This window comes from Pipistrellus hanaki, assembly GCF_964339955.1.
Source record: "Pipistrellus hanaki genome assembly, chromosome: 10".
Lineage (NCBI taxonomy): Eukaryota > Metazoa > Chordata > Mammalia > Chiroptera > Vespertilionidae > Pipistrellus > Pipistrellus hanaki.
The window spans coordinates 52708117-52727303 of NC_140512.1; the positions used below are offsets into that span (position 1 = coordinate 52708117).

A 19187-nucleotide genomic window follows, 5' to 3' on the forward strand; every position below is an offset into this window, starting at 1 on the left:
TGGGCCTCCAGTCTCCTGAGTCCTCAAGTGGTTTCTAGTTATTGTGCTGATAACTTCTGAATTAAACTGGAAAACGGGAGAACAATTGTTTGGTTTAAAAGTCTTTCCTTTCTAAAGCTATGCAAGAAAGCTTATAAAATATTTTACCTGCTGAATTTCGCTGTTTTTGTCAAGTACCAAATATTATGTGAGAACCACTGGACTATTTAAAGCAATGCACCACTAGGTTGCTATCTAGGTGTGCTCAAAAGTGGCAGAGGGCATGCTCAGTGGGCCGTTCCAGTGTGTTACCAGTATGAGAAAGTTGACATGTCGACCAGGTTCTTGAAGCTCCTTTGGAGAAGACAGAAGAACACAACAAAACAGAAACAAATGGGTTTGCTCACATCCTGAGGACTTAGATATGAGCTCTAGATTTAGGAGTAAGAAGTCTATTGAAAGAATGGTCTTTGTCTTTTCATCTCCTGGTCTGTATTCAACTTGTATCTGGCATTACTATGTTAGTGGGCTTAAGTGTGGTTTAACATTAAAGCTGGGGTTTCCTCATTGCTTATGCTTCTGCCTCTTAAGTTGCTGTTGAAAAATACGCTAAATCTGACAATAGGTTGGGTATCATTTAAGTTCATCTAGATGAGTTACCTTTTGAGGTCACCTTCTGGAATGATTTGGAAAACAGTGTTCCAAGTATAATTTTTTGTTTGTTAACTTGATAAAGGCTCAGTGAACCCTAAGTGACTTCTCATTTATAACAAAGTCTAGTATGTCGCTAATTGAATACATGGCTACTTTAATTATTTTGTTACGGCTAATTGATATTCACAGTCATCATGTTCTGTAGCTTTTAAATGTAATATCACCTTACAAGTTTATGGTTCAACCCCCTTGGATATTTCAGTTCTCTGTTTAATGTCAGCATATAATTTTATTAGGTTCCTACATATTGTCCCTACTATGTAATTCTGACAAGGAATAAAGCACTTTCCCCAGCTCTTGTTTGCCTATGTGAATTGTAAGATGATTGGTGGATGGATGGATAGATAGATAGATAGATAGATAGATAGATAGATAGATATTTTGTCTAGCACAGATTATCCGTATCATTGTGAAAGGTTAAATCTTTTCCAGTCCATTATATTTGTGTTGAGATTTGTTGTAAGATTTAGAATGACAGGAAATGAGTTACAAGGATTTCCTATTTATATTGGTTTACAATTCTTGCCTTTTTTCAATCCTAGTAATCTCTGGTTTTATAATATGCCATAGAAAATTGAGCTGGTTCCTGTATTATTTTCTACCTGGAGCTATTAAAATTGAACCCTGACATTTCAAGGAACTTTTCCATAGCACAAAATCTTAACACGCCTTTCGTGGTAAGTGAAGTAACAGTACTCCTTCTGAGCTAAGAGATTGTGATGTCACCGGGTTCCAAATGTCATAGACCCAGAGGGAGAGATACCTCAGTCCTCAGGAGCAGCCAGGCCTAAGGGAGCTGGGCCACTATGCCAAAACATTTTGTCTGTGAAGATTTTCCTACGACTGTATGGAAGAAGGTAAAGTTCTACCAGCACAATATGCCATATCCGTAGTCCAAGGTTTTGTTTTGTTTTGTTTTTTTCCTGTTGAACTTTCTATATCTTGTTGTAAGCACTTTCAAGGACATTTTCAAAACCTGTCCTCTGCCTCTTTGAGGCATATCTGCTTCTTGAAAAAAGAAAGCACAGGCAAAGATAAGTGGATTTTAAAATAAAAATGTAAAACTAACAGTGAATGAAGAGAGGAGGTTGATAGGTATACAAACTTGTCAATCCTTTCTGAAAAGAGGTAAGTCTTCAAGGAAGGAAATCCACGCATACTTCATTATGAATCTAGCTGCCAACAAGTCTATGTTCTTAAAGTAAACTTCATTTTTTATTTTTCTTTATTTTTTTTGTTTCTCTGGCATATGGAACTTTCTAGTTTTCCATCATGACTCATGTAAACTCTTTCTGCCATGGTTTCAAGCTCAGTCTTTTCACCCCAAATCTACAGGATCTGAAAACTAAATCAGGGCACATTTTGTGAGGTGGGAGGAATAACACACAGGAGTTGGGGAAACTTTTGTATTCATTTTTCCTAAGACATGATTTGACTAGAACAGTAAATGATGTTGTGATGCTGCTTGTTCACTCCCAGTGATTCTGTATCTGTTAGACTTGCACATAGACAGTGCAAGTTTTCTCTCCTTGCACTCGGTGCTCTGCTTTTCCTTGGCTTGACTGTGACTCTCCATCCTTGGCAGCTATTAGCTTAGTCAATGTATTCCAGGCTTATTTAAGTTTTAGGATTCATATTGTGTGACTTTCGCTCCCAGCATCACATTAACTGTTTCAAAGCAATGTGCCATTAAAGTGTTGTGGCCATGTCTCTCTGCTTTGTTGTTCTCCGCAGTGATTTCAGACTATTGATTCTGCCGGCCATCTAGGGAAAGATTTATGATGTTAGACTGTGGTTGGGTGTTTTCAGGTCTTTGGAAGTAGTTCTTCTTTAGTGGGCATATCTGATCTTTGGAAGTAGTTCTTCTTTAGTGGGCATATCATATATTTAGTGTTGCATTCAAGTTTCAGGGATTACATTTGGAAATGTAAAGAGTGTGCTTTATTTATGTTGCAATCAGCCTCTCAAAATTAAATTTCTTAGTTGTTGTAACCCTCAGTAGGCTCCAATAATACTGAAGTGTTGAATTTTAAAATAATCTCACTGCGCAACTGTACATGAACAAAAGAAACACTTAGTGCGGGTGTTTTAAGAACCGTGGTGGGTAATGCATTCATTGAATGGGAGAGAGAATCAAGTGTTAATGCATTAAGGACTTAGTAGGTAAAATAATTTCCATGCTGTAAATAACTCTTCAAACTATTAAAACAATTTTTTTTTCTTTGTCAATGTGGTTACTTAAGAGCTCACCCTCTCAGCTTCATATGTTTTCATCTCAGTCAGGAATAAATGTATGTGATATTAATGTTTAAAATAGTTTTCTGATTATAGAAGTAATGATTGTTCATTATAGAAAATTTGGAAAGTGGAAAATAGTCCAAATAAGAAAAATATCCCACTATGCATACCATATCATCGCATACTTTAACATCATAGCATACTTTAGATTTTTTCCATGTCTATATAACTAGACACTCAACTCTCTCTGTTCCTCCCTTTTGCCTCCTAACTCCTGTTTCTTAGCCAAAATTAAGAACTTACTATACATGCTATTTTATAACCTGTTTTTACCCCATATAATATTTTGAGTAAAAAAAATTCAATTACCGCCGAAACCGGTTTGGCTCAGTGGTAGAGCGTCGGTCTGCGGACTGAAAGGTCCCAGGTTTGATTCCGGTCAAGGGCATGTACATTGGTTCAATTACTATTCTATTAAAACATTATTTTTAGTGGCTTTCAATGTTTGATCATTATGGCTGGACTAAAATCTTTATAATCAATATCCTGTTGTTTGACCAAATCTAATTTACTCACACCTCTGTCATTTCCACTGTTTTGCTGCTGAAAATAATGCTGGCTGCATTTTCTTAGAAGTAAATCCTTGTGTGCTTTTCTTAGTATTTCCTAGGATTAAATGACTAGAAGTAAAATTGGCCAAGTGATAAGCAGGTTGACAGTAATAAAGATACATACACATATATTCATATATTTATATGTAGATATTTTAGTATGCTTTATTTGTATTCATTATGTAGTGAAATTCATTCCTTGCAATATTATTTCTACAATTTTTCCACCACCATAATCAAGGAACAAAATAGTTCTCTCATGTCAAAAAATTGCCTCCTGAGTTCCAAGTGTGTTTATTTATTATTTAGAATATATAAAGAAGCAAAATGAACTGGAAACCACACTGCAATAACCTTTGTTGATATTTTTGTTGGTCTTTTTCCTCTCTACCCTACAGAAAAAGAGAGAGAGAGAGAGAGATATCTTTTCTGTTTGTGGTGTTTTTTTGTTTTTTACTTAGTATATTTGGAGTTTATTTATATTTAATAATTAGAGTGGGTTTTGTTTTTGTTTCTTTGCAATTCTAAATAACCCAGTTATCTATGTCTCTGAATATTGCTATAATTACTTAAGAGTTCTAAAAATAGTGTTTAGATATCAATGAATGTATACACTTTAAGACTTATTAGACTGTCAAATTGATTTGAAAAGTAGCTATACCAGTTTACATTCTGACCAACTCTAGTTTTCTATATCCTTATTAATATTATCTTACATTTTTGTAAGTTCGATAGATTATTAATAGTATTTTTTTTTTAATTTTCATTCTTTGACTTCCTCTGGAGTTTAGTATTTTTTTTTCCACGTGTTTATTTTTTGTACTTTGGTGTATGATTTACCAGTCTATGTCATTTGTGGGTGGGGCACAGGGCTTATTTTTTAAGTGCTCTATATATTAGTAACATTAACTCTTATGTCTACATGTTGGAATATCTTTTCCTCTTTTTCTCATTTGCTTTTTATTTGGTTTAATGATTTCTACATTTTATAGAGAATCTTATAGAAGTCCATTCATTTGCATTCGCTTTATTTTTTGGAGTGTCTGTTGAATTTAGAAAGGTCTTTTTTCTCTATAGATCATATATATAGTCGTGCACATTTTCTTCACACTTAACTTTGTTAAAGTTTTCCATTTATTTTTTTCCTCTTATGTTCCTGCCTGGTAGCAGGCTTTTATTGTGTTGTACCAAGGAACTGTAGATTATGTACTTACATGTTAATGTACTTTTATCAAATCTTAATATTGTATTTGTTTTTTTAATCATATGCTTTTACATAGCATGATCTTTTCACTGAAATCTTCTATTTAAAATAATAGCCTAGTCACATTTAAGCAAGTTAAGCAAAGCCCTCTTTTCCCGCTATTGCCTTCTTTGATTTGCATTTAGGTAGATATTATGCATTGGCTTTCTTTCTGACATTAGGAAACAGCATACTTACATTGCTAAATAATTATTTGTTTTTAACATGCTGCAGGACATTGAAGTCAAAGTAAGTAGCAAAACAATGATCTACAAATGTGCAAATGGGTTCTCTTAAACTGAACAGAGTGGAAATCACCTTTATAGGAGTTGAGCCAGGTGATACTTGATCACCTTGCCAAAAAAAAAAAAAAAAAAAAAAGAAAAAAAGAAAAAAGTGTGTGGCCCAAGAATGGGAATGCCAGAATATATCCTTTCATAATTTCTTAAAGTTCCTGGTCAAGTGTATATTCAGCATTCACAGAACTAAAAATATATTTAAAACTTTCCTAACTTTAGGTGATATAGGGAAGTGATATGGAAAAAGGTCACTTAAACATAATGATCAAGATACAAACAATTGTTTAAAAAATGCATATTTTGCTAATCTAGAAAAACATAAATAACTCTCTTTGTCATGATTTTCAAGAATAAAAAATAGCTTATTGTGTTTTTATTTTGTAAAAAAGACCATAAATTTAGATGTGGGAAAAAATATTTTTAATTAACTGCATTATTTTTATTATTATTGATTTTTAATTATTCACATAAACATTTATAGTAGTTTTTGGTCCTCTCTCTAAAGATAGCTGCTTCATAAAAAAGGAAGTAGACCAATACACGTAATTTATACTCAGGTTTCACTAAGTAATTTAAGGGTTCCCAATTACAAAGTTTATGTATACAGTGTCGCATAGGCATTTTTTTATTGTTTAAGAAAGGCTAATAATCATCTATCTTATGCCCAGATTAAAATCAAAGTTTTATTGTGTAAAAATATTAATGCTTGAAATTACTCTATAAAAGAGAAGTTAAATAAAAACTGTCTCTGCTGTATTATGATGCATTTCGACAAAGTAGGACACAGCTGTTACAGTAAAAAGAAAAAGAAAAAAACCATGCAGACTCATTCTTTACATTTAAATACAGCAATCATCATCCTATTAATGTTTTTCTATGGCAGAGACCTAATAGTTTGAAGAAATCTTCTACTTTGTGCACTTATTTCTAATGAATTTATACTTGACTTTTGCTTTGCTGTTGCTTTTTTCCTAATATAGTATATTCTTCATTGCTTTTTATAGGCAAGGCTGCTGGAAGAGAAAGATCGAGTGATAAAGAGGCAAGATGCATTCTACAAAGAACAGCTGGCTAGACTGGAGGAAAGGGTATGACTATTTCTTGTCATTGATTCTTCTATTACCACATATGCAGCTTTCCCGGATATTTATTTGAAAATCAAAAAATGAAAACTGTTACTGTTTTTCCTAGTTAAAAAGTGACCAGGAAGTGAAGAAGCCAAGCAGGGAATGTCATTTCTACCATGATAGTTTTGAGTATGGTGGTGTTATTGGTCCATTGATGCATTTTACCACTCATAAACCTCCCTCAGATATTTTTCCTTAAATGCTTAGAAAGTGCACTGCCTCTAGGTTGCACAGTAGAGTGCTACTCATCATCATTATTTTTATTATTCATAGTTTCTTTTTTTTTTCATTAAAATTTTTAGTAAATTTATTGGGGTGACATTGGTTAATAAAATTATATAGATTTTAAGTGTGTAATTCTGTTATCGTTACTCTGAACTCTCCCAAATTTTTGACTAAACTTGAGTTCATTCTTAGAAATTATAGTTTTTAATGGATATATTATCTCTGTGAAAACTCAGTTTCACTGTGGCTAAGAAACGAATATCCCTTTCAAGAATGGTAGACAGGAGCTCCACCGAAGAGTAATTTCAAGCATTAATATTTTCACAGGAGATGAATAGTAGGACTTAGGGAGAAGAGTTAGGAGGAGGAGTTGAGGTGGTACCTGTAGTCAGAATGGACTTTGAATTGACAGATTTGCAAAGGAGGGAATTAAGGCTGAACCAGAATGTAAGAATGGGACTCCGGGCATGTAACCAGTGGCCCTGTGCAGTAAAGTAGATTTGCTTGTTATTTCATACAGAGTCCATGATGTTACCCAGTTAGCTTTCACTCCCTTTGATTGAGACCCCAGGATTGGATTTGTTTAGAATATAGTGTTTACTAATAAGTAGGTAAAATAAGAAATGTATTATTAAGCCCCATTCAGTACAATTATTTATATGCTGAAGATGTTCACCCATCTCTGTATGTCACTGAACTCAGTGCTTCCTGAATGTAGGGGCCAATTTCTCATTCATTCAGCAGATACTTAAGTACCTGATGTGCCAGGCCCTGGTCTAATGCCAGAGATATATCATTGAAGAAAATGAACTAAACTTCTACCCTCAGGAAGCCTAAATACAGTGAAAACCTGATATATATATCATGTGGGAAACAGATTATGTGGTGAACAATAAAGCAAGGGAAAGGTTGACTCAAGGCCTAAGAGTATGGGTTCAGGTTGGATGGAGGGAAGAGCCTGTATAAAAATAGGATGGCATTGGGAAGAGGTCTGCACAGATTGGGAGCCCCAGAATCCTGGAGCAGGAGTGTGGTTGGCATGTTTAGAAAGGCCAAAGGGTTGTGAGCAGAAGAGCATTCTGGCTGCTGTCTTGAGCAAGAAATGAAGCAAAAGTCCTAGGAAGAAATTATGACAGTGACTCAGAAAAGGGACGATGGTGGCTTGGGCCAAGCGTTCTGGGCAGTGGAAGGAAGGAAGTGTGTTTGGGTATTTCAGAGGCACAGTTGACCAGATTTGCTGATGGCTTTGGTCATGATTGAAAGAAAGAACTCAAAGGTACTCTAGGTCTCTGCTTTTTACATAGGATGTAAATTTACATAGGATGGATCTTTATATAGGATGGATTTTCCACAGGGGAAGGCTTAAAATATGATTCTGGGTCTGTGTGGTGGAAGAAATCAGGTGTTTGATTTGGGATATGTTAAACGTGGGATATTTTTTAAGACATCCAATTAGAGATGTTAAGTAAGCATAAAATGGAATGCCTTAGAGCGGAAGTCAGCACATTTTTCTCTAAAGGGCCAGATAGTAACTATTTTCAGCTTTGCAGACCATGTGTTGTTTGTGTCATAGCCCCCAGCTCTGTCATTGTAAGAGCAGCATAGCCAATATGTCTGTGAACAAATGTGACAGGGTTTCCTTTTATTGAAGTTTGAGATACTCTTCTTTTGACAGCTCCTTCCCCGCAAGCATCTAAAAATGTAAACCCTTTTTTTTTTTTATTGTTTAAAGTATTACAAATAGTAGCGTGTATGTCTCCTTTTTCCCCCCATTGATCTTCCCCCAGCCTCCACTACCCCTCGACACATCCCCACCCACACCCCCAGTGTCTTGCGCCCATTGGTTATGCTTATATGCATGCATACAAGTCCTGCAGTTGATATCTTACCTCCCCAGCCTTCCTGCTGTAATTTGACAGTCTGCCTCTTTATCTCTCTTATAATAAGGTTATAATGTTCTTTACTATTCATAAATGAGTAAGATCATGTATTTTTCTTTCACTGCCTGGCTTATTTCACTTAGCATAATGCTTTCCAGTTCCATCCATGCTGCTTCAAATGGTAGGGATTCCTTCTTTTTTATAACAGCGTAGTATTCCATTGTAGAAGTACCATATTCTCATTCACTCATTTGCTGATGGGCATGTAGGCTGTGTCCAAATCTTAGCTATTGTAAATTGTGCTGCTATGAACATAGGGGTGCATATATCCTTTCTGATTGGTGTTTCTAGTTTCTTGGAATATTGTCTTGGAAGTGGTATTATTGAGTCAAATGGAAGTTCCATTTTTAAATTTTTGAGGAAACTCCATACTGTTTTCCACAATGGCTGCACCAGTCTGCATTCCCACCAGCAGAGAACGAGGGTTCCTTTTTCTCCGCATCCTTGCCAGCACTTGTCATTGGTTGATTAGTTGATGATAGCCATTCTGACAGGTGTGAGGTGGTACCTCATTGTTGCTTTGATTTGCATCTCTCAGCTGATTAGTGACTTTGAGCATGTTTTTATATATCACTTGACTTTCTGAATGTCCTCTTTTGAAAAGTATCTAGTTAGGTCCTTTGCCCATTTTTATTTTATTTTATTGTTTCTCTTCCTTTTGTTAAGTTGTATGAGTTTTCTGTAAATGTTGGATATTACATCCTTATCGGAGATAACATTGGAAAATATATTCTCCCATGCAGTGAGCTTTCTTGTTGTTTTGTTCATGATTTCTTTTGCTGTGCATAAGCTTTTTATTTTGATGTAGTCCTATTTGTTTATTTTCTTCTTAGTCTCTCTTGCCCTAGGAGCTGTGTCTGTAGAGATGTTGCTACGACATATGTCTGCAGTTTTGCTGCCTATGGAATCTTGTAGGATTTTTATGGTTTCCCATCTTATGTTCAAGTCCTTTAGCCATTTTGAGTTTGTTTTTATGTATGGTGTAATTTGGTGCTCTAGTTTCCTTTTTTTGCATGTATCTGACCAAATTTCCCTCCTTCAATTCCTATTTCATCTTTTAACAGCAGATCCTTTAGCTTTTATTCCATTTGGTGGTAATAAACTCCTGTGGTCCTGTTTTGTCTGTGAAGCTCCTGATTTCACCCTCAATTTTGATTGATAACCTAGCTGGGTACAGAATTGTATGTCTTGGATTCAGAATGTATGACTTTGTATATTTCATTACATTCTCTTCTGGTCTGATGTATTTCTGTTGAGAAATCAGTCACAAGTCTGATGGGGGATCCTTTTTAGGTAACTTTCTGTTTCTCTCTGGCCACTTTTAAGATTCTAATTTTGTCATTGGTGTTTGCCAATTTAAGTATAATGTGCCTTGGCACTGGTATTTTGGGGGTTCATTTTGTTTGGGACTCTGTGAGCTTCCTGGACTTGTGTGAATTTTTTCTTCTTAATATCAGGGAAATTTTCTGTCATTATTTCTTTAAACAGGTTTTCTATTTCTTGCTCAGTTTCCTTTACTTCTGGCACTCATATTATTCTTCGGATGTTGTTTTGTTACATGGTATCCCAAAGTTCCCTTAGGCTCTCCTCCTGTTTTTTTTTTTTTTACGGGTTTTTGTTTTTTGTTTTGTTTTGTTTTGTTTTGTTTTGTTTTGTTTTTTGTTGCTCTACTTGGGTGTTTTTTCCTACCTTGTCTTCTAGCTCACTGATATGATCCTCCGCTTCTTCTAGTCTGTTGTCAGTGGTTTCTATTGAGTTCTTTATTGCAGTTATGTCATTTTTTTTTTCTTGTTGGTTCTTTATATTGTCTTGGTTCTTACACATATTGTTGAATTTGTCTTCCAATCTTTTCAGCGACCTTATGACCATTTCTCTGAATTCTTTCTCTGCCATTTAGCTTGCCTCCATTCCGTTACTTCCTTTTCTGGTGATGGCTCCTTTTGTTTCTTTGTCTTACCATGATCTCTCTTCTCTGGGTGTCTGGTTAAGTAGCTCACTCTCTCCTGCATTGAATTCAGGGCACAAAATACAATAGCAACAAGGCGTAGTGCACAAAGCACTGAACACAAATGTATTCACACTACTAATAACCCCTAATAAAGGTGACCACCAGAGTAAAGAAAATTAGGGCATAAAAAAGAACCAAAGAGTGCAAACATGATATTGAGGAAAGGAAAAAAGTAATAGAGAAGGAAAGAATAAAAAAGAAGGGAAAAAACTATTTATATGGGGAGAAAACTCAATAGAACAACTACTAATCCAAAAAAAATGCAAACAACTAACACCCAGAGATGAATGCAAACTACAAACAACAACTAATAGCAAGTGAGGAGAGGAAAAACAGAAGGGGAGAGAGAGAGAGAGAGAGAGAGAGAGAGAGAGAGAGAGAGAGAGAGAGAGAGAGAGAGAGAGAGAAACTAATCAACAAACAAGCAACAGCAATAGGATAGAGAAAAAGAAGGGCAAAACCAAACAAAATAAAAACAAAAAACATAAAAATAAAATAAAACAAAACAAAAACACTACAACAAACCAAAAAAAAAAAAAAAAAAATAGGAAGAGAGAAAAAAATGGATAGTGAAGAAAGAGAAGAGAGAAGTGTGTATGGATATGGACTTGAAGCAGGGAATTGGAAATTAGATATATAAGTAGGATGAATGTTTGGGATAAAAAGAAGGAATAGGGAAAATCTAAAGCAGGAATTGGGTAAGAGAAACAGGCTGCTGTGAGGAACTGTGAAGAGTATTCCTGGCAGATTAAACTGGGCTGCTCAGCAGCTGACTTGCTTTTGGCTTCAGGTTAGGGCAAGCAGTGTGATGATATCAAATCACTGTAAGTACTGTCTTCTTATTTAGGCAAAATATAAGTGATGTTTCCCATTTGAAGATAAGACTGGAAAGTACTTATTTAGGAATTTTTATGGAAGCCTGAGAAGCACCAGTGAGCTGAGACAACTCCTGATGCAGAATAAATAGTAAAGTTCCAGTCGGGACCGGTTTGACTCAGTGGATAGAGCGTCAGCCTGCGGACTGAAGGGTCCCGGGTTTGATTCCGGTCAAGGGCATGTACCTTGGTTGCGGGCACATCCCTCGTAGGGGGTGTGCAAGAGGCAGCTGATCGATGATTCTCTCTCATTGATGTCTCTAACTCTCTATCCCTCTCTCTTCCTCTCTGTGAAAAATCAATAAAATATATTAAAAAAAAACAACAATAACAACCACCCAATAATATATATATTTTAAAAAATAGTAAAGTTCCACATTACTTTTATTTAATACTTAGTAATTCCATGTCTAATGGCTTGTGGTCAAAAGGATGCTGGACTATCGGTCAGGAAGCATGGCTTTGTCATGTGCTCATTTGACAATTTCCCTAATCTCTGTGGTTAGTGGTTGTATAAATTAGTGAGGAGACTATTCTGTTCCTTGCTCACCTTTGTGAGTTATTTGGGGGACCAGATGAGAGAATGTGTTTAAAATCTCCTTGAAAACTGGGAAGTGCTTAACACATTTAGGCTGCTCCCATTAAAGAATATATACTTTCTTTCTATTGTGTATAAGGTATTAATAATCATAAAATTACTTTATTATTATTCAACATCCTGGTATCTTCTGCCCATTTCTATAAAATCATGTTTTTGATTTTTACTGGCATTCTTAAAGTATCTATGTTGAAATTTGTTCATTTGGGATTTCTTCTAGAAATATTTGAGACAGTTAGTTCCCCAATGATGAAGCATTTCCTAGACTTAATGCCAAGGGTTATGCAAAGGGTTTTTCTTGCATTGTGGTGGTAGTGTCTAACCATTTCTGTTAGGGGATCTACACTCTTTGTGTTAAAAGTTGTAAAAACACTGAATCCAATAGTACATAATGTAAGAAAAACACTTTAACCTGATAACTTGCAGAATCATCTAACTTACAATGAAATTCAGTTTATCTGTGCTTATGGATATAAATACATATTTTCTTTATTTTAACCAAATGAGATATGAAACCATAAACTAGATATCACATGGTATATTATTAATAGAGAGGGACATGAGTCTTTCACAGAATCATTCCAAGAATGATTTTTAAGATCTCTGTGCCATCTGCTCAACAGCTGGATTAATGAACCCAGTAACTGTATATATTATCACTTTTTGACGGTTCATAATCTTAGGACTTGAACTACTAATTTCCATTGACCTGATGCAGACTTCTTTTAAGAATGTGACCCACTGAGCATGAGAAGCACATTCAGTTCGTGGTTTGCCTGTTGGATCTGTTTCAGTAAACTCTTTTATCAATTAGATATTCCCTTGTGAGAATGGAGCCTTCCTCTCCCAGGTGTTTATACTGGCTAGTTCACCAGGTGTCTGAGATTATTTTCTCTTTCACTAACTTGTGAGGCATAATAAGTATAATTTAACTGGACACCAATTTCACACCTCTTAGAACCAGTGTTCCAATATTCTCTACTGAGAAAAAAGGTCAAAGCCATTTGAAAGTTTTTCAGGTCCTTATTTCATTGTAAATGTTGCCAGCATTATTTAGCAACATTTTCAAAGATGTGAAGTAAATTTTGATGTGTTAAGAACATTAGAGAATCGCATGTGGGTGTATGACCTAAGGGAGAGATTGGAGTGTTCGCTCCCATTGGTGTGCTGATGAGAGGAATCTTTCTTTCTTTTTTTTTTAAAAAATATATTTTATTGATTTTTACAGAGAGGAAGAGAGAGAGATAGAGAGTTAGAAACATTGATGAGAGAGAGTCATCGGATCAGCTACCTCTTGCACACCCCCTACTGGGGATATGCCCGCAACCAAGGTACATGCCCTTGACCAGAATTGAACCCGGGATCTTTCAATCCCCAAGCCGATGCTCTATCCATTGAGCCAAACCGGTTTCTGCTGATGAGAGGAATCTTTCAAAGAGAAGCCTCTTTAGTCCCCATGTCCCTCAGGGAATTCTCTACAGACCTGTCTCTATGATGCCATATTTTATGACAACTGAAATTAGCTTCTGTGTTTATCTTGTCAACTCCTTGAGGGCAAAGGTCATTTTCTTATTTCTGTATTTTCTACAGCTCTCATGTTCTAAGAGCACAGTGAATGAATCCTAGGTTACTAGGCCTATCCCATGACATTATATCTGAGCAGTTAGTTTACAGTTTTTAAATATAATAAAATGCTTAGCATCTCCTTCACTAATGAAATGAACAATTTAAATCCATGAGAAAATCAAGTTTAACTTTGAGTATCTGGCTATTTATAGCAGCAGCAGCAGCATCCTAGTAGCTTACAGTAACATTTATTGAACATTTGCATTTGTGCTAGGCACTTGGCATAGATATTGTCATTTTATCCCCACAAACAATGCTACACAACTGCCAACCCTATTGTTTAATGAAGATCCCAGGGTTTCAAATAATTAGCCCAAGAATGTACAGCCAAAGCATGATCTGGACTTAGGCCAGCTTTTACACCTGAGCTTCTAGCCATTATCCAGTCCTGTCTTTAATATTTGCCAGTTCTTCACTTAAGAAGCTAAGTCCTGCTGATTGTTTTATTAGTTCTTTGGGTGGTAGGTTAGCTCTTTCTGGCTTGAAGTACAACTTCTTATGTCCTGATGTTATAATTTAATTAATGCTACCTCATAACCTGAAAGTGTTAAGCATTGAAAATGCATAATTTTCTCCCCAGGATTTGGTACTTCCTGGGAAAATTTGACCAAAAGGGAGTAAATAAGTCCTTATTATCTAGCAAATACAGAATGATACTCCTTAGGATTGTTTTAATACCTAGTTGTACTTCTTTGACTTTGAAGTAAGACATTTGTAGTCATTTGTGTAGTTAAAAATATTTCTGAGGCAGTCATTCGTTTGTCATTCATTCATTCATTCATTGGTAGTATTGCTACAGAACAGTCATCTCCTCCCTCCCCTAGAAAGAGAGCAAACTTTCTGATACTTTTGATAAATTATTTTGATGGTTATTTCATTAGAGTCTGGATTGCTGCATGTTTTTCAAGAGAATGTGTGTTTTCCTGTAGTCTGTTAGTCCGATGGGAGGAAAGTGAGTAGAAGAGCTCAGATTCCCCAGGGAGCTTCAGGATGAAGGACTCCTTTCTCTGCAGACATCTTGGAGACACAAATTCTTTGATGATTAGTGTGTCTTGCATGCCTAACTTCTCAATTATGAACTTGAATTGATTTGCTCTACTGCATCCACTTTGCTCTTGGCGTTCATAAGAATGGTGGGGTTTGGCACAGCGTGAAGAGAGCTTTAAAAGCTCTAGTGGTTTGAGGAGCTGAGGGAGATCAGAGAGCTTAGTCAGATATAGTTACAGTATTCAGATCAACAGGGTATGGGATGTGTATTGCTTTCCGTTTACAGGCTTCTGTAGATTTCAGCAGCAATTTGCATACACGCTGCAGTCAATCCCATACAATTAAGAAGGAGAGGGAAGTGTACAAGCTGGGCAAAAGAGAGCAATGCAAAGAGGATGGCAAAAAATAAATTATCATTAAGAAGAAATGTACTTTACTAGTTCGTCACCTGTGGAGAGAGTGGCTAATTAAATTCTAAGGTCATGCTTACATCAAGTGAGCAATTTTTAAAAGCTTTTTACTTATGTAGGTGGCATAACTTCTATTGCATCATAAAGTGTCAGGCTCCTCTATATGATTAATTGGCTTTTTTGATTGCTTGACTTCTTCCTTGTCAATTAGTACCTTCATTTCTATATTCCTCTGTGCAGTGCTTGGGGGAATAATAACACCAACTATGATAATAAAGAGAAATGACAACAGAACAGATTATTGTCAGCTCCGTGTGCTGCTTATGGGAAGAAATTATTATGCATTTCTACTACTAGATGAAGTCTGTCATTGTAAAAATATTTCAGTGCGTGAAGCTGGGTCAGCCTTTTCAAGGGATTAATAAGGACACAATCACAGACCACTGACATCTGAGATATTAAAACATAAGCAATCCTATTTGGGGTAGGGAGATAACTTAAACTCAATATATGGGATTAAAAACTCCTAGAATATTTTTCTCCCTATTTGCTTCCTAAATAGTTGTCAGTGGTTCTAGGTTGTGTTGGTAGCTATTGTGTGTGCTTTGGTCATGCAATGTGATAATAGCAAGTTTAGCACAATAGTTAAAATCATCACATTCAGGTAGATATGCCTTAGTAGGTCATGCTAGTTTGCATTTGTCAACCTAGAGAAATGTATTGTTTTATGACATTCACCAATTTTGTGCTGGCTTCCTCATTCATCTTGAAATCAAGGCAGATTCTCTGTAGTTTCTGTAGTTACCAAGAGTTTCAGAAGCAGACAGGGTTCTCTGCTCTGGGAGTTTGCACATTGAAGACTGTAGAAGCCAATGTCACATTTAATTTTAATAACATTACAAATGACAGAGATGCCAATAAAATGGTGGCATGTACCTTGAGTTGCTCTCAAATTTTTTTTTATCAGTAATGAATAATGGTAGTTCAAATAAATGCCCTGAGATGTTAATTGTTAGGTAGAGAAGTAAATAATGCCCAGCATTACCATATCTTTTGTTAATGTAATTGACAGTTATTGATAACTTAGGTTCAAAGTCTGAACCCTTTTCTACTCTTACCTGCTTCCCTAAAGGACGTTTATTATTGCAGATATTCCAAAAGTAACAAGCAAGATGCACTTTAAAAAAAATTTCATTCTCTGCGGGGGAAGAATCAATACAGTATGTTGGAAATGGGGGTCTTATCCTTAATTCATTATTCAACAAGTCCTCCGAATGCATTGGCTTTCTGTTAGCCTCTCTGAATTTTCTAATGGGGAATGTGGTTTGGGTAACCTTGAATGGTTTTTTCAATCTGGCTTTAGGGATATGAGGCCCTTCCTACGCCCCCTCCCCCAGATAAGCTGTTGAAAGTGCATCCTGTTAAAATGATCCCCTTAACCAGAGTCAGTTTTTCTGTGCCGAACTTTAAAAGAAAGATTTGCAAATCATGGGATCAGCACTTAATTTGGGGCTCTCTTGACCATGTAGGCTGTCAAGAAGCATTAACCTTAAGGTAAGATGAGAACATGGAGTACAAAGCTGTGAGATGATGGCACACAGTACACCAGGTATTAAATAGCATTATCCATCCTTCTTGCTACAGTAAATAGGATTTCACTATTACGATGTGTCAGGGCTTTCAGTGAAATCAAATTTACAAGACACTAAACTGCCATCCTCTCTGCTGAGCAGCTTTATTCTGGGATCTTGCTTTCATATTAATCCTGTTGGTAGGAAATACTTGTATCAATTGTGCATGGAAATTATAATTTAATGATCTCTTCCTTTTCTCTATTCAGAGCTTAGAATGGACCACTGTGCTTTGCAGTGATAGCCCCAGGGCTCTGAGAAAGAGATAATGTACAGTTCAGCTTTAAAGCCCAGCATTGCTTTTCTGTGAGTGCTTGTAATGATCATAAGTGCTAAGATGCCAACAATATGGGTTGCATGCTTCCTCTACTCTGCACGTTTCTTTTACCTGGTGAAAGACTATGCAATAAAATAATTAGAGTCTGTTTACCATGGCAGTTCTTTAAAATGATATGCCACTTGAATATGGAAAGACAAGGTAAGAAACAAAGTGTTAGGAAATCCAGGGAAAATTAATTCTGCTTTTAAAGATTCTGTTCATTTTGTCTAGGGAGACTCAGCAGGCTGTTTTATTTGAAAACACAATTAACACCCCCTTTCCTTTCTTTGGGATCTTTTCTTGCTATTGATAGCAATGTTGCAGCCAGCAAGTCATTCTGTGTTTCCTTTGTATGCCATTGCAAATGGGCTAAATCTCTTGATTTTTCTTTATATCCAATTTTATAATTAGTGATTGTTTTGCTTCTTGATGTTTTGTTTATTTATAAATTTCAAATGCACTACATTAGGCAGACCAACTAAGGTTTTTCTTTCTCTATTTTATTGGCGAAAAATTAAAGTACATAACTATTATTATTATTTTTTTTTTCAGGAAATTGCAGGGATTATGTAAGAAAATGCCCCTGATGGCAGTTTTATGTTCAGACCATGAGTTAGCTGTGTCTCTATAAGGTATTATGTTTCAACACATTAGCTTCAGTTAGGAAGATACATTTGGTCATTCACACATTTGCAAATAATATTAGCTCTTATGATTATCAAATCAGAAGTCCCCCACATCTGAACTTGGCATATAAAGCAGGTTTGCACAATAAGGTCATCATTTAATGAAGGGACTCTAAAACCATCTTGACCTTGGTCATTCTTATCAGAATTTTGGAGGCTAGAGAGAGTCCTTGGCATTCACTGTTGATTCAGAAACACAGGCACTGTGCATAGATATGGTACAAATGCAAACAGCACAACTGCCCTTTGGCATCTGGTACAGAGCTTTTAATTTCCATAGTGGATCCACGGAGGCTGTGTCTGACTATTCTTTCCATAGCAGAAATGTTTTTTGTGGTTTTTTTCTTGTTAATCCTCACCCAAGGATATTTTTCCATTGATTGTTTTTTTGACAGAGAGGGAAAGACAAAGAAAAACATTGATGTGAGAGAAATACATTAATTGGTTGCCTACTGCATGAGCCCCGACCAGGGCCTCATCTGGGAAGGAGCTTGCAACCAAGATGGCGTGCCCTTGACTGGAATTGAACCCAGGACCCTTTGGTCTGCAGGCTGACGCTCTATCCACTGAGCAAAACTGGCTAGGGCCAGAGCAGAAGTATTTTGTGAGGAGGAGCCACTACTTTTGTCCCATAAAGGCCTAAATCCCTGGGATTTATAGGGAATTTAGTGGGTTGAAGAGATCCATCAGGTTAAATGCTCCAGTAGAGACCCAATGAATTAACTGGTTGCCTGAAACAGTTCTCTTTGAAAGTAAATGTTAAATGTGTAAGTTTCCTGAAGACCCTCAGTCACCATGATAGTACCTGGCACACAGCAGGCATTGGATGACTTTTTAAATGAATGTGTTCGGGAGTGGGATGGGTTCCATGCCAAATAATCTTGAGGAATGTTAGGTTTAACTAAGCTGAACATATTTTTCTGTAGGCCTTCTCAGAGTTTATGTACATCTGGAGCTTGCAAGCTGAGGATACTGCATGCCATGTTTCAGCATTACACTCAAACCATAGAATATTTTTTCAAGAGACATAAACTTAACACACATCTGAGATTTGCTGTGCCTGCCTAGTGCCAGTACCTAGTTTTTTTCAGTCCTTCCCGATTTGTATTCTAGGATATAGAGGTCAAGAAGCCATCCACTTTATTGGTAGAGTTCTTATAATAATTTGAGGGCATCTGAAGACCTGCAACCATCCCAGAATTGCCTTCACACTGTGTTGCAAAAGGGTAGGCTGATGAGAAAGCGGCCTGGGGATTCTGAGGGACCTCTGGGGTGGGCGTGATGCTCTTGTTTCTCTTCCTCATGCCCAGTCTCTTGAGCCTTTTGGGAAATACACCACAATATCTCAGTTCTGTTCACATTCCCGGTTCAAGCTCACATTATTTCAGGCTCCCCAGAATTGGGAGTGATGGGTAGTGGGGTTTCACCAGGACTCAGAGTCATGCCTTCTCCTCCCTAGCAGCCTGGCCCATGTGACCAGTGGGAGAGTACTCCCAGGAGGCTTTCTGGCCTTAACATTTATTATGCAGTTTCACTCTCCTTCCCCAGTTTTAGGAAGATTTTTGATGGAAGTGGGCATGGCCTTTTTTTGTTTCGAACCATTAGAGTTAAGTAGCAGATTCTCACCTGAGTTTCTCTTAGCAATTTTTGTTTTTTTGTATGTTCTTTATA

General features: G+C 36.5%; 1 protein-coding gene across 2 annotated transcripts in view; it reads left to right on the forward strand.

The window, feature by feature from the left end:
- Positions 1–19187, forward strand: part of CHCHD3 (coiled-coil-helix-coiled-coil-helix domain containing 3) — a 252354-nt gene that overhangs the window by 163792 nt on the left and 69375 nt on the right. For both annotated transcript variants that reach the window (XM_084896604.1, XM_084896605.1), the window contains exon 5: positions 6089–6172. In XM_084896604.1, coding sequence (XP_084752730.1) covers positions 6089–6172 — 84 coding nt within the window. The remainder of the gene's footprint in view (positions 1–6088; positions 6173–19187) is intronic.